Source organism: Prunus persica, chromosome G6, assembly GCF_000346465.2.
Source record: "Prunus persica cultivar Lovell chromosome G6, Prunus_persica_NCBIv2, whole genome shotgun sequence".
Lineage (NCBI taxonomy): Eukaryota > Viridiplantae > Streptophyta > Magnoliopsida > Rosales > Rosaceae > Prunus > Prunus persica.
The window spans coordinates 7,564,710-7,583,836 of record NC_034014.1 but is presented as its reverse complement, the minus strand read 5'-3'; the positions used below and the strand labels follow the sequence as shown (position 1 = coordinate 7,583,836).

The window sequence follows — 19,127 nt, the reverse complement described above, 5'->3', positions numbered from 1 at the left end:
ATGGAGCCCACATATTTAGAAATAATGAAGAACATCATGATGAAACTTGTCTGTTATCATTCTTTGAGAGCAAACTATACATCCACGGGAGGCAATAATCTTTGCCTATAAGATAAGGCATCCTCCTCATTGTAATAGATAGATAGAAACATTCAATGAAAACATCATAACAACATTCCTATTGCTATTTGAATTCTCTAAATTCTCTCCACAATCTCTTTAGTTTTATAACACGTTCAGAAGCTTTTGATGATCTAAAGTTACTTCATCTACCGATGGTATATCACCATTAATTTTAGGAACATCTCCTACCCTGCCGACCGCCATCTACCATGACCAATTGTTTGTTAAGCCATAATTTCCAACAGATTGTTGCAGCCAATCTTGTGGGAATACAGATAATTGCAAATGTTCCACTTTTTCAGGCTCTTCCTCTATTGCAAGTAGTGATAATTCTTCTTGAAGCGCATGAGCAAAAAGTTCATCATATTCTACATTCCTACAATCAGTGTCATACACATCTTGCTTAAAATATTGCCCTTGATAATAATTAGCATCATCTTGGTTAACAGTCCCATACGTCCCACAATTAGAATATGGATCACCATCAAAGAGCTCGTATGTAAGCATTTCCTATGTATATCCCTACTAAGTGCCAATAACACAAATTAATTACTACAGTCTACAGTCAATGTTGCCACTTAGAGCACCAGAAATTCAATTGTGAGCCCAAAACTGCATATAAAAAAAAGCCTACTTGCTCTGAAAGAAACATAACACCGCATCTTTAACCTGCAGGTACTGCAACCCATTAGCACCAGGAAGAAAAAACAGAATGCCCTCAAAAGAAAGAACAAAGTAGTTTCCATCATTTATTGGCCCAAAAAAAAATCAAACTTAAAAAAAAAAAAATCCTGAAAGTTATTGATGAAAGTAGAAACAAGAAAGGTTCCACATTTGGGCATCATTCACAGCCTACTTTTAATAAACACAAATGCCGTTTCCTACTTTGGTCGCACATTTTCTGGGTAACCAAGCAAACCCATTAATCTGATAAACCAAATCATCGAATCTTATTTTTCTAAGAAGACATTAAAGGAGCGACACAGAACAAATGTTTCACCTTGGATCATTCTCAGATCAAGTTGTGTGGCCGATGGAGACAGAAAGCAACGAGTTTCGAAGTATTATAATTATTGGAATTTTTAGGTTGAAATGGAAAAGAAAAAATAAAAATAGAGAGAGAGAGAGAGAGAGAGAGAGAGAGAGAGAGAGAGAGAATAATTAGTGTATATGGAGCAGATATTATCGAAAGGCGGGACCGAGACGTCGCAGAAAGAGAAGTGAAGAGAGAGAAGGTGGGGAACAGTGAAAGGGAATATGAGGACTGACGACGTCGCAAAGGGCCAAATTGGTAAGTGACGGACGTCACGAGGCTTTGTTCAGTGTTTCTGTCGCCATGTTCAGCCCACAAAACACAGACTGACAGTGAAAGCTCTTTAGACCATAAAACTTTGGACTTTTTTGTTTTTTCTTTGTTGATTAATCAACCACCATGAGATTTGAACACCTCAAACGAAATGGATTACTACTATAGGAAATGATGAACAGTTATTTACACTACTATCTCGAGGATTTCGGTGTTTTCAGAAAATCTCATGATGTTTCAAAACTTTCATGAACACGCCCTAATGTTTCAAATTGTTTTCACAAAACACCTTTTCATTAATTGTTCGTCTAAAAAATAATGATTTTATAAAAGAAAACTTATGCAAATGACAAAATTAACATCAATGAATACGAAAATTTCGATGGAAATATTGGGATATTATCGATATCGATAAAAATTGAATAAAAACTTGAAACTTTTTATTGAAACTTTGGAGGATGTTTATTCAGTAAATTATCTATTAGTTTATCATAAAAAAATTATCCCAACATATAATCCGAGTTGAAGTGTAGAGACTCCCTCCATACGAGCTCTTTTATATCTTTTTCATCAAGAGTTGCCTGCTCGAAATCAAAGATGAAAGGAGATGGGCAAACGGGCTCCTCATTGATATCATGAAGACTTGATAAGAATGGATGATTCAGTGCTTCCTCAACTTTTTATATATGACAGGAGATGGTAGATATTAGTATTTCGAAAATTAGTGAGAAAATTGAAGATTAATCATTACCAAATGCTAAGAGACTTACTAGTTATACGCTTGCTTGGATAAAAAAAAAAACTAGCAATATTATAGTGCTATTTTGATAAAATAGTGTTGAAGTGTGAGCGAAATTGACAGGACCCGATCCAAATTTCGCTTTGAAATCCGAACCAGACCCTGTGCGTGTTCGACACTTGGCGAATGTCGGACACAAATGACCTATTTGCCCTTCTATACAAAACACGATAAAATAATAAGGTTAACGTATACCGAAAAACTGACAGAGTTTCCCTTGTAACTGGCTCAATACCAAAATATTTTCACCTGCCAAACAAGTATACATATATACAACCAACTGCCAGCATACGTATATATACATTCCAACAGTTCAATTGTCAATCTAGGGCAAAACATCAGAGCGACTACTAAGAATTTACAAAGGAGTGAATCCTTTTACAAACAAAAATCCTACATCAGAAGAAAGGCGCGGAAGATGGAAAATGGCCCGGTGGTGGATTCATGTGCACGTCTACTGCCTAGGGGCACAAAACAACAAAAAGGGTGAGTGGACCCAAAAATAAAGTTTAGAAAATAACATATAAACATACTAACCCCACTGTAAAAATAGTTATACAAACTAGCTTCTTTTCTTTATTTCTGAAATCAATGCATGTATATAACTATACATTTGAAAACAGTTGAAAACTATCACCTAGGTGTACCCTTATTTCCGTCAAATCCTTATATCTGTCAATTCCTTGCATTACCATGGGTGACACATACTCGCAGATCTCAGTGACACGCGGTCAGTCCGAGCCGCAACTCGCAGGATTCAGGGAACCGTAGTCCACCTTTATCCGCATTACTCGCTCCACACGAGTTTGAGTACCAAAGAACTCGTGGGGCAACTGTCAAGCATGCTGACTAAACCGAAGGCAACAAATATAATCCGAAGGCAACATTTAATATCTGGGTACAAGGTAGTTTAAGAAATTATAAAGTTTCTGAAGAAAATCTGTTGAATAATTAACGTTCTGTAACCTGTAAAATCCTGCTGCCATTTATCTGATAATTAACGAGAATATCTGTTCCTATATGCTTTAAAAGAGATTTCACTCGGCAGCATACAACATAAAATATTTCACAGAATAAAACAGCTTATAACTGAAACTGAACTGCTTAAATTCATTTATTAAAACAAAGAGTCCACTCACTGATAGTCTGAGCTCGCTGGACCTCTTGAAGGTCCCTCCTGCGGGTCAACTGGTGCCCGGGTGCCTGGGTGCCTGATTCAATGACCATATATTCTATTAATACAATATAGTATTAAATTAAAAACCCTACCCCCGGCTCCTAAAAGTACATGCGTTAATTTAAAGTGATCCCTATGTCCATAAAAGCTTTCCTTCCACGTGGGATAGTTTAGCGGTATCTTGGGACTCAAATAGCGCTAAAGTCCAAAAAGTCAATCTGGGACCCCCCGGGTCCATGACCTCACAATATGATCCGGATGCCGCTAGAAGGTCCAATAGATCTAGGACACATGTCTCTAGGGTATTGGTGTCAATCGGACGGTCGGATTAAATACGATCGTGTAATCGCATAGTTTCTAAACCCTAGCCCTAGGGTTCGCGATTTCGGAGTATTCAGAACTCTGATTCACGATCCGTCGAATCACGTTTCTGAAATTGTCTAGAGTAACATATCTAAAACTGGTTACGATCCAACGGCTCCACAGTATTGAACCAGATAATCGCACAATATGGAAAATCCGTTCGAGGCTCAAACGGTATCCAAATTAAGATCCGTGAATTCCTATGCGCTCGTGACAACCTAAGGATCATGTCAAGACATAGTGCCACTGCACCACCCTCACCCACACGCCGCCGCACGCGCCGGCAGCGATGGGTGTCCAAAGCGATAACGCATCGCCGGAAAATCTCAAAACCACAGCTCCAAACTCCTACCCTAGGTATAACACCATATTTGGAACCACTTTTGTTCTTGGACCTACCCCAAAAACTGACCGGAAGTGGCCGAACACGGAGGCCGAAAACTGGCCGAATTCCAAATTGAAAACTGAGCTAGCTACGGTCAAAATCGATGCAAACCTACCGAACCATCAGCTAGAGCATGGAAAATAGGTAGAAATCCATACCTTACTCGACAAATTTGGAGGAGAATTGAAGGAGAACGAACGGTTGCAAAACTATGCAAAACCGGCTCGTTTTTGGACGGAATCCGGCGACAACAGCTACGGCTGGCAGCGGAGAGTGGTCGGGGCTTGAAGACGGAACCGAGCTGGTTCTGTTGACACCGACAGCAGGAGCAGAGGTGGTCGATGGCGGGAGTTATGGTGCTTGGAAGGTGACGGCTGGAGGAAGACAGCGGGAGAGGGAGAGAGAGAGAGAGAGAGGAAAACTGAGGGAGAAGAGAGAGAAGTGAGGTTTAAATCTGATTTTTTAATTTACCATTTTGCCCTTCGTGATATTTTAATCGTATTTTTTTCGTTAAAGCTCCGATTCGAGTTCACTTCATGTCTACGAACTCATTTCGTCGTGCTCTACGCAACGGTGTATGTGGAATTGTCAAATTCCTTGTCGGTCAAAAAGTCAACTTTCCGTTAATAAATTATTCCAAGGGCAAAATTGTCTTTTCTCATAATAAATTACTAATTAAATATGAATTTTAGGTTTGGGTCATTACAGAAATTATCGACATCGATATTTTCTAATATTATTGTTGATATTTATACGATAAGTGTATGGATACGTTCTAAAATATCCGTGACCTGAAAAAACGATAATATCCTCGATATTTCGTCGATATTATCAATATATTAGACTATGTTTGCAATTTAATCTCAAAGACTAACTTTGTCATTTGGATAAATTATTTATATAAAATCATCAATCTTTAGACAAAATTAAATATAATGGGGTGTCCGCGTAATTTTTGAAACCTCATGATTTTTTAAAAACTTTGAAAACCTCAAGGAGTGTTAGTGTAAATAACTCAATGATGAATCATCCCATTTAATATTAATTAGATTAGTTCAGAGGCTGTATTTTATTTCAAAAAAGTTATAGGGTTTATGGATTTTAATTGATTTCCATAGTAAGGGGCTTGTATAGTAATGGGCTTGTAGCTTTTGTATGAATTGCACATGAGGTCATGTGTTTGAATCCTCTGTTAGAGTATGTAGAACTAGGATTGTGACAAGTGTCACCTATCGATTGATGTCATGGAATTAGATACTAAGATATTATAATCAGTTAGAGCCTTATAAAGTTGAACAAGCTATATAGCTTAACTCTCTGTAATTGTATAGTTATCTGAGAAATAATACAGAAAAGTTTATCTTATTCTTAATTCTCTCTCTGTTTCTCTTTCATTAACATCCCCCTCCCACAATATCGCTTGTGTCAAAAGAATTTCTTCTATGGATTGTAAATTGTAATGGTGTTTGTTACATTTTTATCATAGATTTCAGGATCAACTACATAAAAACCTTCAAACTATGGATGTTGTTTCAAATTGGTCGGGGAGATCTATAGTGGATGGGGTTGCGGCTGGGGTAGCGGTGGGTTTGGTGCGGGAGAAGAGTTGGGTTTGAATTTTTTTTATAATAGTTTAGAAGATAATATAAATTTTGTATTATCTATTCTTTGTGGAATCTAAATCATCTTTAACAAAAGTCTCCACAACAACATTTTGGTGAGTTTGGGTATGAGTTTGTAGAGTCTTCAAAATTCGGATAACAATTTGAAAATTCAGGGGATTTTATGTAATTGATCATAGATTTTAATAGGCTTCTACAAAGGAGCATTAAAAAAGGTTCACGTATGAACACACAATTAAAGACTCATGAACCACAACGTGACCATCAAAAGGCCTTGTCCTGCAAATTCTCCATCTACATCTAGAAAAAGGTTCCATATGCAGGGCAATTCCACCATGGCATAGGTGTAATGTATGGGGAGCTCAAGCTTGAGAATTCGGATAAAAGACATGTTTATGCATCCAATAGATGTTAGCACCAAGTTTAAAAGATTGTCACTAATTCTACTCTCGTGATTAATTCAAGTTTTACGACACAAGTACAAGCTTTTTCTTTTACTCCGTTTTTCAGTCCATAAAGATCTCTCGATTATATCAATAGATATTGCTAAAGAATTTTTGGATTGTGAGAAAAAATGCTCTCCCTATAATAGCTTATAGCTAAGTTTTAACTTCAAAATATTCATATATTTTATTGTACTGTTAAGTTAGTCTCGATTGTGTATGTTCTAGTTAAGTGGGTCGAAGAAAATATGAAAATAGCTCCATATATCCCTTTTTCAAAACACCAATATCCATAAGTAGAGGTGAAGCAATTTTTTCCCACGTATGCCCAAGAATTTCTCGATACAACCAAAATTTTCCCAACTTCGTAAAAAAGATTTGATTTCCACTGGTTGTGTTCCAAAATAGAAAGATATAAGAGGAACTAAAAGCATGCAAAGATGACACAAATGTTTATTAATCCGTAATCAGAATCGAAATAAGGAGTTGATTTCCCATTCCCACTATAGATTACTCATGTGTTTATTTCACATAAAAGAATAAAAATGCAAGTGAGGCTCACACAAAATCAGGAATTCAAATCCCAATTTTATGCCATTTACTTACAAGAAACGGGAGAAGTCATGAATAGGAGAACTGAGGCATTTGGGAGTAATGAATTGGAATTAAATCAACTACTTCCCTTAATCACATTATGCTACACGTTATAACTTTTCCATATGACATATCATAATTAGCCTGAGATAGCAAAACCAGTGTTATACATGTTTCACACAAGTTTTTCTGGGGTGGAGGAGATGCCCATCAAGCCAAGCTATAACCCAATAGACTCATGGGCCGTGGGCTGAATCACGACCAACTTTGATTTGACCTTGACCACCCATCAGTCCAAACAATACCAGCTGACATGGCAGAATAGCGTACTTGTCACGTCTAAAGTCCAATACGAACAACTGCTCTCTGTCTCTCTGTCTCTCTCCCCTCTTCTCTCCCCCCCTTTGCCTTCGCCAACTCTTTCTCCCCGCCATTTCTTTGCTCCGAAAAACAAGCAAAACCTCCAAAACGCCTTACGCTTTCTGTTTCTCATGGCCTCACACCATTCACTTTCTTCTACCACATTCCCAATCCCTTTCTCCACATGCAGTACCACCGCGTCGTCTCTTTCAAACGATCGTAATCTGAAATCGAATCGATATATACATTTCGCATATCAATTCAATCGTCTTCTTCGTTCGGAGGCTGAGCACGGCGGTCGATATGATCAGCAGAGACAGAGAACAACTCAAAGATCTCTCTGTTAGGGTTTTCTCTGTTCTCCTTTTCTTCAGCTTCTTCAGCTTACCTCTGCCCCGAATTGCTGGGCAGGACACGGCAAGCTATGATCTCGCCACCGAGCTCGTCTTGAGCCGCTATTCCAATCTCACCCCTGTCTTCAAAGACGAACTTCAGAGTAAATTTAGCTTCTGCATCGTCGACATGTCAGTTTACTTCTCTCTCTCTCTCTCTCTTTCTTTAAAAAAAAAATAAAATTATTTTTGATTTGGTAGAGTGAAAAAATGTGTGTATTTTGTGTTTACTACAGAGACGAGGACTGGGATGGGGCTTTCAATTTCTCAAAAGACTCAAGGTTCATTTCCAACTGCGCTAAGAAAATGGCAGGTACGTGTCACCATTATCTCAAAAATTATTTTGTTGGAAGAAGCCCAAATTCGAATGTCATCTCCCTCATTGATGAAAGAGAAAAGAAAAGGAAAAAGGCTCTTTGCGTCATTCTTACACTTATAGGAAACAGTCACTTGGTAACAAAAATTATTAATGAACAAGGTTCACATTATAGACCCTGCTGGTGATAATGAATAACCAATTCATTTAGTTTCATTTTTCATGATATTTTAAGGTGGATCAATTGGAGAGGTTTTGGGCCGATTGTGCACAGCTGCAGAGATCAAGCTGTATTCTGAAGGTTTATTACAATCCGGGAAAACCAGTTACTTGAAACCGAACAAGAACTGCAATCTGTCATCGTGGGTTTCTGGATGTGAGCCTGGGTGGGCGTGTGGTTCTTCTGAGAAAGTTGACCCGAAAAATCGATCCTATGTGCCTGTCAGAAGCAATGACTGTGCACCTTGTTGTGAGGGTTTCTTCTGCCCTCATGGCCTTACTTGCATGCTCCGTAAGTACTTCAAACCTGTGTGTTTTTAGGATAACTAGTGTTTCATACTTTTTTTGTGATTCTTGATTTCTTGTTGCTTCTTATGTAACATCTACCTAGCTTCCATTGACTTGTATCCATATTAATTGCCTAAAATGACAACGGATTCATCTGGTTTATCTTATCTGTTACTAATCTTTGTCAGATCTCCGATTTCGGTTATCTGTGCATGAGTATTACTGTCATTCTGCATACATTTCAATAAATCATGGAGACCCAAGCAGTGAAATGAATGCGAAATGATCCTAATACCTCTACATGTGACTCACATGTGGATGCCCCGTTATACCAATTGACAGAAATTGGAGACTTGATTAAGATTGGTAACGGATATATACCACAAGGGTAGTCTTATCAAAATTAAAACCACATGACTTACCTTGACTGACTTTTGTGTCATCTTGGTCATCTATAAAAACTTTTGATCATCAATATGCATTCCATCTGTAAGATCTCATTTCCCAACATGTAAGATGGCATCTGGCATGAGGAGCCAATTTTAAAAGGAGTAATTAGTTTCTGGTTAAAAACTGAAATTTGCAAGACCCCAGTCTTGCATAGGATGCTCATTATGTGTTGCTTGATTCTTTCTTTTCAAAGAAGCCATAATGTTTTAATAAAATGAATTCTCTATATCTTGATTTTTTGTGGTTATTTTTTTTCTCATAATGTGGTGTATTGCTATTTGGTCATTTATAAATCTTGACCAGTATTGCATATTATAGACAATATAGAAAAAAGCATCCGATATACGTTGTTGGAACAGTTGAGTGTACCTGACTTCATTTTCTTTGTTACCTTTTCTCATCTTATCTATGAAGCTTGCCCGAAGGGTGCTTACTGCCCATTTGCAAAACTCAATAATGAAACTGGTACATGCGAGCCGTAAGTTCTTAATCTTTTCTTAACTTTTGCATTTTTTCCTTTTAAATTCTTTCATCTCCATTTTTCCTTATGGTTAGCATACATTAATATTTATCAGCAGAAATATTCTACAGATACAGTTATCAGCTACCTCCTGGGAAGCAAAACCATACTTGTGGAGGAGCAGATAAGTGGGCTGATTTCTCGAGTAGTAAAGAGTTATTCTGTTCGGGTGGATCATATTGTCCGTCTACCATCCAAAAAAATCCTTGCAGTAGTGGGTATTGATAATTATCCCAGAGCTTTTAGCACTTGTCCTTACATTTTGCAAATAGTGACCTTATTTCTTCATTGCTGCATGTTTTTACACTTCTTGTCAAAACCTGGGTTTCTTATTTTCGGGTAATGTTCTCTTACTTTCCAGACGGTGAATCTAGATCATTGATTAGATTCATAATATGGCTACATAAATCTGGCAAGAGAACATTACCCTCTTAGTAACCATTATCATTTGATGAAATGCGTGATGGTCATCTGATTCCTTATTTTCTTCTTTTAGTTTTTTTCTTATAAATTTGTTAAACAACAGAGAAAAATCATCTCAGCAGTTCACTTTTTGTATACTTATGCCACAGTTTCTGCCCATTGCAGACATTATTGCAGGCAAGGTTCCACATCTCAGGAACGTAAGTTTCTCTTTCCACCCATGTAGTAGAATAATGGATACCTGAATCTCATTTTGTTTCACTAGTTGTTAAAAAAACTAAGTCAGGAGATGTTAATTATGAGAACAGCAACCTGAAACTTAGTCCCTAAATTTGATACTAGTTGTAGAATAACAGCCAATCAGTCCATCAGGAAGTCCAACAAGTCAATAATGGTATAGTCGGTGCGTCTTGTTCATCCATGAAAGAAGACATAATTGCTAACCCTAACATTGGAAATTCAAATATTAGAAGTTCGTAGGCTATATATATACAAATTTAATATCTATTTTGAAACTCCTGTCAGAGCAATTTTTTCTCTCTATTCTCATCTATCAAGATCTTTATGAAAATTATGTCCATGGTTTCATAAGCTTCTTGCCAATGGCTTAGTGTTTGCTACATATTTTAAGTGAAATGTGGCGAAAATCTGCATATCTGGTTATTTCTGTAATTCTAGGGGTTAGTACTGACAGAACACCTTGTCAATGTGGCATAAAACTCAGATACAATACTAGGTGAAGTGAACCAGAAGTATGCATGGTATTTGTATTAATCAAGAGGCACAGGGTCATGATTGTGTCAGGTGATGAAGCAGCAATGTTTCTTCCATTGGCAGTGTCAAAAGTTTTCCAACTGTGATGCCCCTTATAACACATCTGGTTGTATAATCAGCTAACAAGGTTAAGAGTAGTTACGTCAGATGAGTGAATTTGGGGTACAGTTTTTATTTGGTGCTACGAAACCAAAGTTATTAATGAAAGAGAAAGAGTACAAATCAGAGGACAAAACATCTACAGAAAACAGAGCTCAAAGTGTAAAAAATCCTAGGGATAAAGATATTAGAAGTACTTTGTTAAGTATAATTTATAAATATATTTGGAAACTCTTAAGGGCACTGGTATGGAAAATTTACAAAAGGTGTTTCCAGTGGGGGTGTTAGTTCATGCTGTTGATTATGGCATGGTGGTTATCGTAGACATAATCCTCAAATAATTAATTCATCCAAATTATAACCAGAGGAACCAAGACAGTGCATGTCTAAAAGAGGGCCGACTCTATGGGATATTGGTTGTACCAAAGAGTACAAGAACCAAGGGTTGCACGGGTATGAGAAGACACAAAAGAGAACATGTGAGGATTTGAGTGCAACATTGTAAGGGGAACAAGAAAATCCTAATAATTTCTTGGTTCCTAGAGGACTTCAAACTCCTCTCACGTGGAAGAAGGAAAGTTTACCTAACCACGTTGCATATCTCTCTGTCTTTGCTTGTTACTTGGATATTTTGCTGTTTATTTTGCAGGCTTTTGTGGGTCTTTTGACAATAAGCATGGTAACCTTGAATTTGCTTGTGGCAAGATATTTGTTTTTAGGTTAATAATATTGCTTCAATTATTGTTTTGTTTGATGTCAGATAATGTTACTGTTATCTACAATAGTATATGTTTAAGAATGCATCTATTCGTTTTGAGTTTGGAGTCTAATTACTTTATCTTTGCTTTTGATTCTAGTGAGTCTATGATAATGACCCTTGTTGAACTTGCAGAGTGTTTCCGGATGGCGACTTGTAAGTCACAATCAGAAAATCAAAATATTACTGCATACGGTATCCTGCTTTTTGTGAGTGGTCTTACTTCATTCTTTAAAATTTAAATAGTGAATAATGTAAGCTTCCAGGACCACAATTATGATCGTGTTCATTTAAATTTATAGAATGAACTATTCGTGGAGTACATTAGCGCCCTTCTAGTTTCCTTGGAAAAATGTGGGATTATTTTTATGTGTTAATAACTATATTTATCAAAGGCTTAACAGCACATCACATATACTTTCCAGTGTTTTTGAAAAGCAATTTATATAAAAGGAAAGAAAATACTGTCTTTTTGAACTAATTTCATATGCAACCATTAGCCATCTGTATTGATGAACCTTCATTTATCAATGCAGGCTGGATTAATTTTCATCCTTCTCATTATATATAATTGTTCTGACCAAGTTCTCGCCACCCGAGAGAAAAGACAAGCAAAATCCAGGGAAAAAGCAGTTCAAAGTGTAAGAGAAACTGCTCAAGCGCGTGAAAAATGGAAATCTGCAAAAGACATTGCTAAGAAGCATGCAGTTGGACTGTCATCACAATTTTCACGTACATTTTCTCGCCGAAAATCTACCAGGCATTCGGACCAGCTGAAAGGACTGGGACAAGCTAAACCTGGAACAGATGCTGCCTTGCCACCTATGCCACCCAATGAGCAATCAGCTGGAACATCTAAAGGAAAGAAAAAAGACAAAAGCAGCCTCACACAAATGATACATGCAATCGAGGAAGATCCAAATAGTCATGAAGGTTTCAATCTAGAGATAGGAGATAAAAATATTAAAAAGCAAACAGGAAAAGCACCAAAAGGTAAGCAGTTGCATACTCAGAGTCAAATTTTCAAGTATGCATATGGTCAAATTGAGAAGGAAAAGGCATTACAAGAGCAGAATGCAAACTTAACCTTCTCTGGGGTTATACAAATGGCTGGTGATACTGAAATCAGTAAGAGGCCTCCAATTGAGGTTGCTTTTAAAGATCTAACCCTCACATTGAAAGGAAAAAACAAACATCTTATGAGGTGCGTGACTGGGAAAATATCACCCGGGAGGGTTTCAGCTGTCATGGGTCCATCTGGAGCTGGAAAAACAACGTTTCTTTCTGCTTTGGCTGGAAAAATTAAGGGATGCACCATGAGCGGTATGATACTTGTAAATGGAAAGATGGAATCCATCCATTCATACAAGAAAATCATTGGCTTTGTGCCACAAGATGATATTGTGCATGGAAATTTGACAGTAGAAGAAAATCTCTGGTTCAGCGCAAGATGCAGGTATGCACATTTAGTTCCAAACTTCAGGTATCCGTAGTTTGAGTACTTGTGGTTAGCTTCATTAACATTGTTGGTCCATTCTCTAACAGCTTAAACTTTGGATCCAATGGTTGTATAACATGGTATCACAGTTCTTGTTGAAAGAGGTTCTGGGTTCAAAACCTTAACATTCCAAGTGTACTGCTTCCAAAATGATCCAGCATGTATATGTGTGGGCAAAAATTGGATTCTGTTTGATTGGCCAATTACTTCATGAAGCCCTAAGATTCACAACTTCAATCTCTGGAAGCAAGAATCTTTGCATCCAACAATGTACTCTTAATTCCTCTTTTTAGGTCCATTTGTATTAAGAAAATATTAGAAGTCAAATAATCTTCGAAGTCACACTTGGTGCTCAAGGACTGGAAAAAGAACTTGACATGTATATTTAGGAATTAGCCACTTATAGTTCTTTCTTACACTATTTACCCTCTTTCCTTTACCTCATCTCTGGAAAATTTGTCTTTGCTGAAATCATTAACTTTTTGGAGTCTGCATTCTTTCATAAAATTTGTCCAACCTGCATCTTCATTGATTCATTGCTTCGGGACATTTGAAATATGATCACATACGTGTAGAACAGCTTTGTTCATTTGGAGGAGTGTTATACAGTAGAATTTAGGTATGCATAGCCACTTTAAATAGGCAAATTCAAGGACACTGTGATAGGTTTTGGACTGTTCTAATCTTTTCTGTTGTTCCCTTTTTTCCTATTATCTCTTTTTTTACCTCCTTGATCACATTCATTTACTGGTACTGATATTAGTTCTTCTACCATCCTCATCTTCTGCATTTTGGTTATTGCAGACTCTCTGCTGATCTGCCTAAACCAGAAAAGGTCTTAGTCGTTGAAAGAGTTATTGAATCCTTGGGCCTGCAGGCAGTGCGGGATTCCCTGGTTGGAACGGTGGAGAGGCGAGGAATCTCTGGAGGTCAAAGAAAGCGAGTAAATGTTGGGCTGGAAATGGTCATGGAACCATCACTTCTAATTTTAGATGAACCCACATCAGGTTTGGATAGTTCATCTTCTAATTTGTTGCTGAGAGCTCTTAGACGTGAGGCTCTTGAAGGAGTTAACATTTGCATGGTTGTCCACCAACCTAGGTAATTTAACTTGTAGCAAGTACTATAAAAGTACCTAAATTGTGGGAAAGGCAAATTAATAGATGGCTTCACTGGAAATGAAGTCATTTTTTTAAAGTAGTTTCTTTTGCTAATTCTACTTTTTTGGGTGCTTCAGCTACACATTGTTCAAGATGTTTGATGATTTGATCCTTCTGGCTAAAGGTGGACTTACGGTGTATCATGGATCAGTGAAGAAAGTTGAAGAGTACTTTGCTACCCTTGGGATTACTGTCCCTGAGCGTGTCAACCCTCCAGACTATTTCATTGACATTTTGGAAGGCATAGTAAAACCAAGCACAAGCTCTGGGGTGACCTATAAGCAACTACCTGTTAGATGGATGCTTCACAATGGGTACCCCGTTCCTATGGACATGCTCCAAAGTTCTGATGGAATGGCTGCATCTGCAGGCGAAAATTCAGCTCATGGAGGAAGTACTCCAAATGCTGGATCTGATGGACAGTCCTTTGCTGGAGACTTTTGGCAGGATGTCAAGTGTCATGTTGAGGTGAATAAGGACGCTTTACAACATAACTTCTTGAAGTCAAGCGACTTATCTGAGCGGATTACCCCTGGTGTGTTCCAGCAATATAGATACTTCCTTGGGAGGTGGGTATTCCTTCTCTAACATTTTGGTTTCACAAAAAATTCCTAATTTTCTGGAGATAATCAACCATATGGATATGATGAGTGTTATATCATGTATTGTGTTTTATCATGCAAGAAACGTCAAAACCTTGGGGCATATTCTTCATTCGCCTCTTCTATTGTGTGACCAGGAAGAATGGGTGGGGTTAATTTTTTGCACTGTTGCACATACATGCTTATTATGCTTGTAAAGATCAAGATGTTGAGAAGATATCAATATGTTTATCTGTTAAGGCTTAAACTTAATTATCCAAAGTAAGGCATTGCTCACCGTCACACAGTGTGACTGTTACACTGTGCACTAAGCAAAGTCTATTGCACAAAATTTGCAGCAGCCGAGTTCCTTTAAGATTGTTACTTTTAAATGATTCAGCCTAATTTGTTTATGACTGGCTTTATAGGGGTGGTAAGCAGCGGTTACGAGAAGCTAGGACCCAAGCTGTAGATTTTCTGATTTTATTGATTGCCGGAGTCTGCTTAGGAACACTTGCCAAAGTGAGCGATGAAACCTTTGGTGCAATTGGTTATACATACACTGTCATAGCAGTTTGTAAGTAGATTTTTTTCCCTTAATTATACTTTGCTTCCTTAAACTTTGATCATATCACTTATGGTCTTGGATGTTTCATGATTCAACTTGGCTCTTTTAGATGTTACTGGAACAATCCCAATTTAGATTAAATTATTGAGTAACATAGAGGAATAGTCCCTGAACTTATCGAACATAAGTCCTTATTTAAAATCTTAGAATGTTTCGTGCATTATTGTTTCGTAAATGAGTGGCATTAGTCCTGGGCATTATCCTTCCCTATCATTTTGTTTTATCATCTGACATGCATATGAGCACCTTTTAGGCACAATTTTCGCAACTCACCTTTGGCTATGGAAGGTGGAGGAGAATAGGGGTGCGTTGTTGTTGCTCGCTGGTTGAACTGCATAACACTTGATATTCACCTCAACAAATACAGAAAAGATCTATGTTGTGATAGATGAAAGGCCAAATGCAGGTGAGTTGCTGAAATTGCCCCTGAAAAGATGCTCAGTTGCGCCATGCAGGTCACGTGAGAATAATGGACAGAATCCTGTTCGGGACTAGTGGTATCCATTTAAAAAAAAAATTATACATGAAATTTTCGGACGTGGGACTCGTACAACTTAAAACCAAAGAAATTTTGGGATTTATATCTCTTAAATAATGTTAGGTGTAATATTGGAATGAGAGAAACAAAAATACAAATCTGAGAAAATTAAGGCATTTAAGGGATGTGTTTGACTTGGTCAATTGGTCAAAGGACCTAGTCCAAAAGAAAAGAACTGTTACTAAACAATAGTATGTACGAGGGACTTATATCTAGTTTTTGGTTTAAGTTATTAAAAATTGCTTGGAAGGAATTTAAAACTGTGAATTTGAACCATTGATCAAGTGGATTTTGTTTGGGCGTATGATTCTAAATTGACAGTTTGACTGCCAGTCAAAAGAATATTATCCTATATTGTGTGGCACATCCTCATGTATTTTGGGAAATTGACGTGGTTGGCAAACATTCATGTCAAATTTCTACACTCATGTTCGTGTCATCCAATCATAGCTTTTTCTAAGACATGATTTACTTCTCACCCCTCCTAATTTGTTTCCATCAATCATAGCTTTTTCTAAGACGTGATTTACTTCTCACCTGTCCTAATTTGTTTCCATTTCAGCTCTCCTGTGCAAGATTGCAGCTTTGAGAACATTTGGACTGGATAAATTGCACTACTGGAGAGAGAGCTCTTCTGGCATGAGTAGCTTGGCTTACTTTCTGTCGAGGGATACAATTGATCTTTTCAATACAATCATTAAGCCTCTAGTGTATCTCTCAATGTTCTATTTCTTCAACAACCCAAGATCATCCGTCATAGATAATTTCATCGTTTTGCTTTGTCTGGTTTACTGCGTGACTGGTATAGCTTATGCCCTGGCTATCTACCTGGCACCTGGTCCAGCCCAACTGGTAAGAATTTTTTCCACATTGAGAAATTATTAGCTTTGTCAAATGAATGTTTTTATGTGTCTGTATGCTTGTTTTCTTCTTCCTTCCAACAAGCCACTTTTGTTGTTGTGCAGTGGTCGGTACTTCTTCCAGTCGTTTTGACTCTAATAGCAAACTATAATGAGAACAAATTTGTTTCAAGAATAGCTGATTTGTGCTACACTAAGTGGGCTTTGGAAGCTTTTGTCATAGCAAATGCTAAAAGGTTTGAAATAACTATTTTTACCGAGATCATTGTGCATCATCATTCTTAATGTGGATGTTATAATGCTTCTTGCTTTTCGTTTTTCTTTTTTCCTTTTTTTCAGGTATTCTGGAGTGTGGTTAATCACACGATGTGGTTCACTTATGAAAACTGGCTATGATCTCAATCATTGGTACCGTAGTTTAATCTTCCTCATCATTACTGGTATGGTTTCTCGATGCATTGCATACTTGTTACTGGTACTCTTCCAAAAGAAGTAACTCAGTCTGATCCTTTCAACCCATTCTCCCTGTACATAAATGGAAAATTCTTTACAAAGATGCTTGCCTCACTACATAACCCTCCGAGTCTCGTGAAGATGCCAGAGATTCACGAGAATGTTACATACTGTAGAATCAATATTGGTAATCTGTAGACGAGTAAATGCCGCAGTTTCTTTAGGTAGCTCTTCCAGTCTGTATAGGTGTAGATAACAGTGGTATTTTATTTATTCAAGGTAGCTCTTCCTCCTAAGGGTTCTGCTTCTTGTTATGCATTTGTTGTACAATCAGTTGTTTCTATATTATTTGTATCCACATGGTTCTGCTTCTGCCAAATTTGTGACAATTTCTTTTTTAGTACAAGCGATAGTCTAAAACTATAGGGGAGGGGGATTTCACACACACACACAACTATGATACCGTAGAGATTCAAACGTGAGACCTTTGGTCTGCAAGTCAAGGCCCTTTTCCATTGGCCTGCTAGTCAAGTACGGTGAAAATCTTAATATACGATTGGTTGGTTCCCAGAATGAAATGAGAATTTGTAATGCAATCAAGGAATGAAACTGAGGAGAGAATAGAGTATCTTGGTCTTTTCAAGTACAAAATGCTTTCTATTTATTTTTGGAATTAGTCTTCTAACAAGGGGAATGAAGGCGATCATTTTATGGAAAACCCCATTTCCAGTACCATATGGTGTGAGACTTTCTACAAAGGACAGACAACCTATGAAAAAGAAAGGAATCCATGTAATAAGCACCTAGAAATGTTGAATTTAATTGGGAACTTAAAAAAAAAAATTCATTTTCGTATTATCTAACTATTTATTTATTTTTCTCTTCAGGATTATATGCGTTCCTAGTTTTGTTTGCAGGGAAAAAAAAGGGGTCGGTGTGAGATGTCAGTTCACAATTGTGATGACATGCAATTGCAAACCTCAGTTGGCACAATTTAACCCCCTATTTACTGTCTTAAATTTTTTTGGGTGAGTTGACATGGGTGAAAGGCATCGGTCCTTAAACTTTTACTGAAAAAAAACCTGAAAGATATATGACATCAGTTTAAGCATCGACCAATGCTATTTTCATATTAAAGGCATCGGCAAGGATTGCCAAGCATTGCTAGTGACCTATGGTCCTATTATTTATACAGCTGATGCCTAAGAGACTAACAACATCAGTTTGATGTTTCTGAGTTTACTGATGCCTAAAGTCACTTTTGTCATAGTGATGTCTTAATTCTTATCTACGTTTTGCTTCAACTGCTGTAATAATCCTTCTGTGGTAAAAGCATTCTTAAGCGAGCAGCAAAGCAAAGCATGTAATAAGTACTAATGATGTTTCTTTAAGCTTGAACCATGAGTATGCTTTCAGGAGATACTTTAGTACCATAGTTAAGTTTCAAACTCGTCAATTCGAGGATGTGGGACTTAACCAGACTATTCCCTTTTTAATGGTTTTAAAACTAACTGAATGCAAAGGACTATTAGTATAGTAGTTTGGAGCAATTGTTCTCCTCCTAAGAAAGATTTTGGATTTAAGTCCTAGCATTCGTATAGTGTGTGTGAGTTTAGTATATTATCGCCCCTCTTAATAGGAATGGTCTTAAAAAAAAATTAAAAAATTTAAAAAAACTGAATTGCTTACAAATAAATTAAAAAAATAATTGAGACAAGTTTCATGTAGACGCACAAATCCTTCAACTATAATACTGTAATCTCATGCTGTACTAAGCACGAGATAATATTCTAACAACCAATTCCAAAATCCCAAAGAAGAATCCAATTTGATCCGCCAATGTTTGTTTTTGTATTAAACAAGTTGTTCATCAATTTGAGTTTATGAAGTGGAGAACACATTGAAAATTGATAAACAAGAATATTGATTTCCACGTAATAATCACAAAGTACAATATAATTATTTCATCTTACATTAATTAGCAAGATGGTTGATTGTT

The 19,127-nt window shown here is 37.1% G+C and overlaps 1 protein-coding gene across 7 annotated transcripts; it reads left to right on the top strand.

Annotated features, from left to right (window-relative positions):
• LOC18772018 (ABC transporter G family member 28) lies at nucleotides 7,017-17,704 on the top strand. Of its 7 annotated transcripts, none has more exons than XM_020566994.1 (14): nucleotides 7,028-7,696; nucleotides 7,801-7,877; nucleotides 8,116-8,391; nucleotides 9,252-9,315; nucleotides 9,429-9,571; nucleotides 9,930-9,980; nucleotides 11,546-11,619; nucleotides 11,947-12,866; nucleotides 13,713-14,009; nucleotides 14,146-14,637; nucleotides 15,078-15,226; nucleotides 16,378-16,667; nucleotides 16,781-16,911; nucleotides 17,015-17,704. In XM_020566994.1, the coding sequence occupies exons 1-14, from the start codon at nucleotides 7,476-7,478 to the stop codon at nucleotides 17,169-17,171; spliced, it is 3,342 nt and encodes a 1,113-aa protein (XP_020422583.1). In that variant the 5' UTR covers nucleotides 7,028-7,475; the 3' UTR covers nucleotides 17,172-17,704. The 7 variants fall into 7 exon arrangements, 6 of the variants coding, with proteins under 6 accessions (XP_020422585.1, XP_020422583.1, XP_007204959.2 ...); XM_007204897.2 differs by having other exon boundaries at nucleotides 9,429-9,575; nucleotides 9,946-9,980; XR_002272275.1 differs by lacking the exons at nucleotides 16,781-16,911; nucleotides 17,015-17,704 and adding an exon at nucleotides 15,531-15,683 and having other exon boundaries at nucleotides 7,017-7,696; nucleotides 16,378-16,484.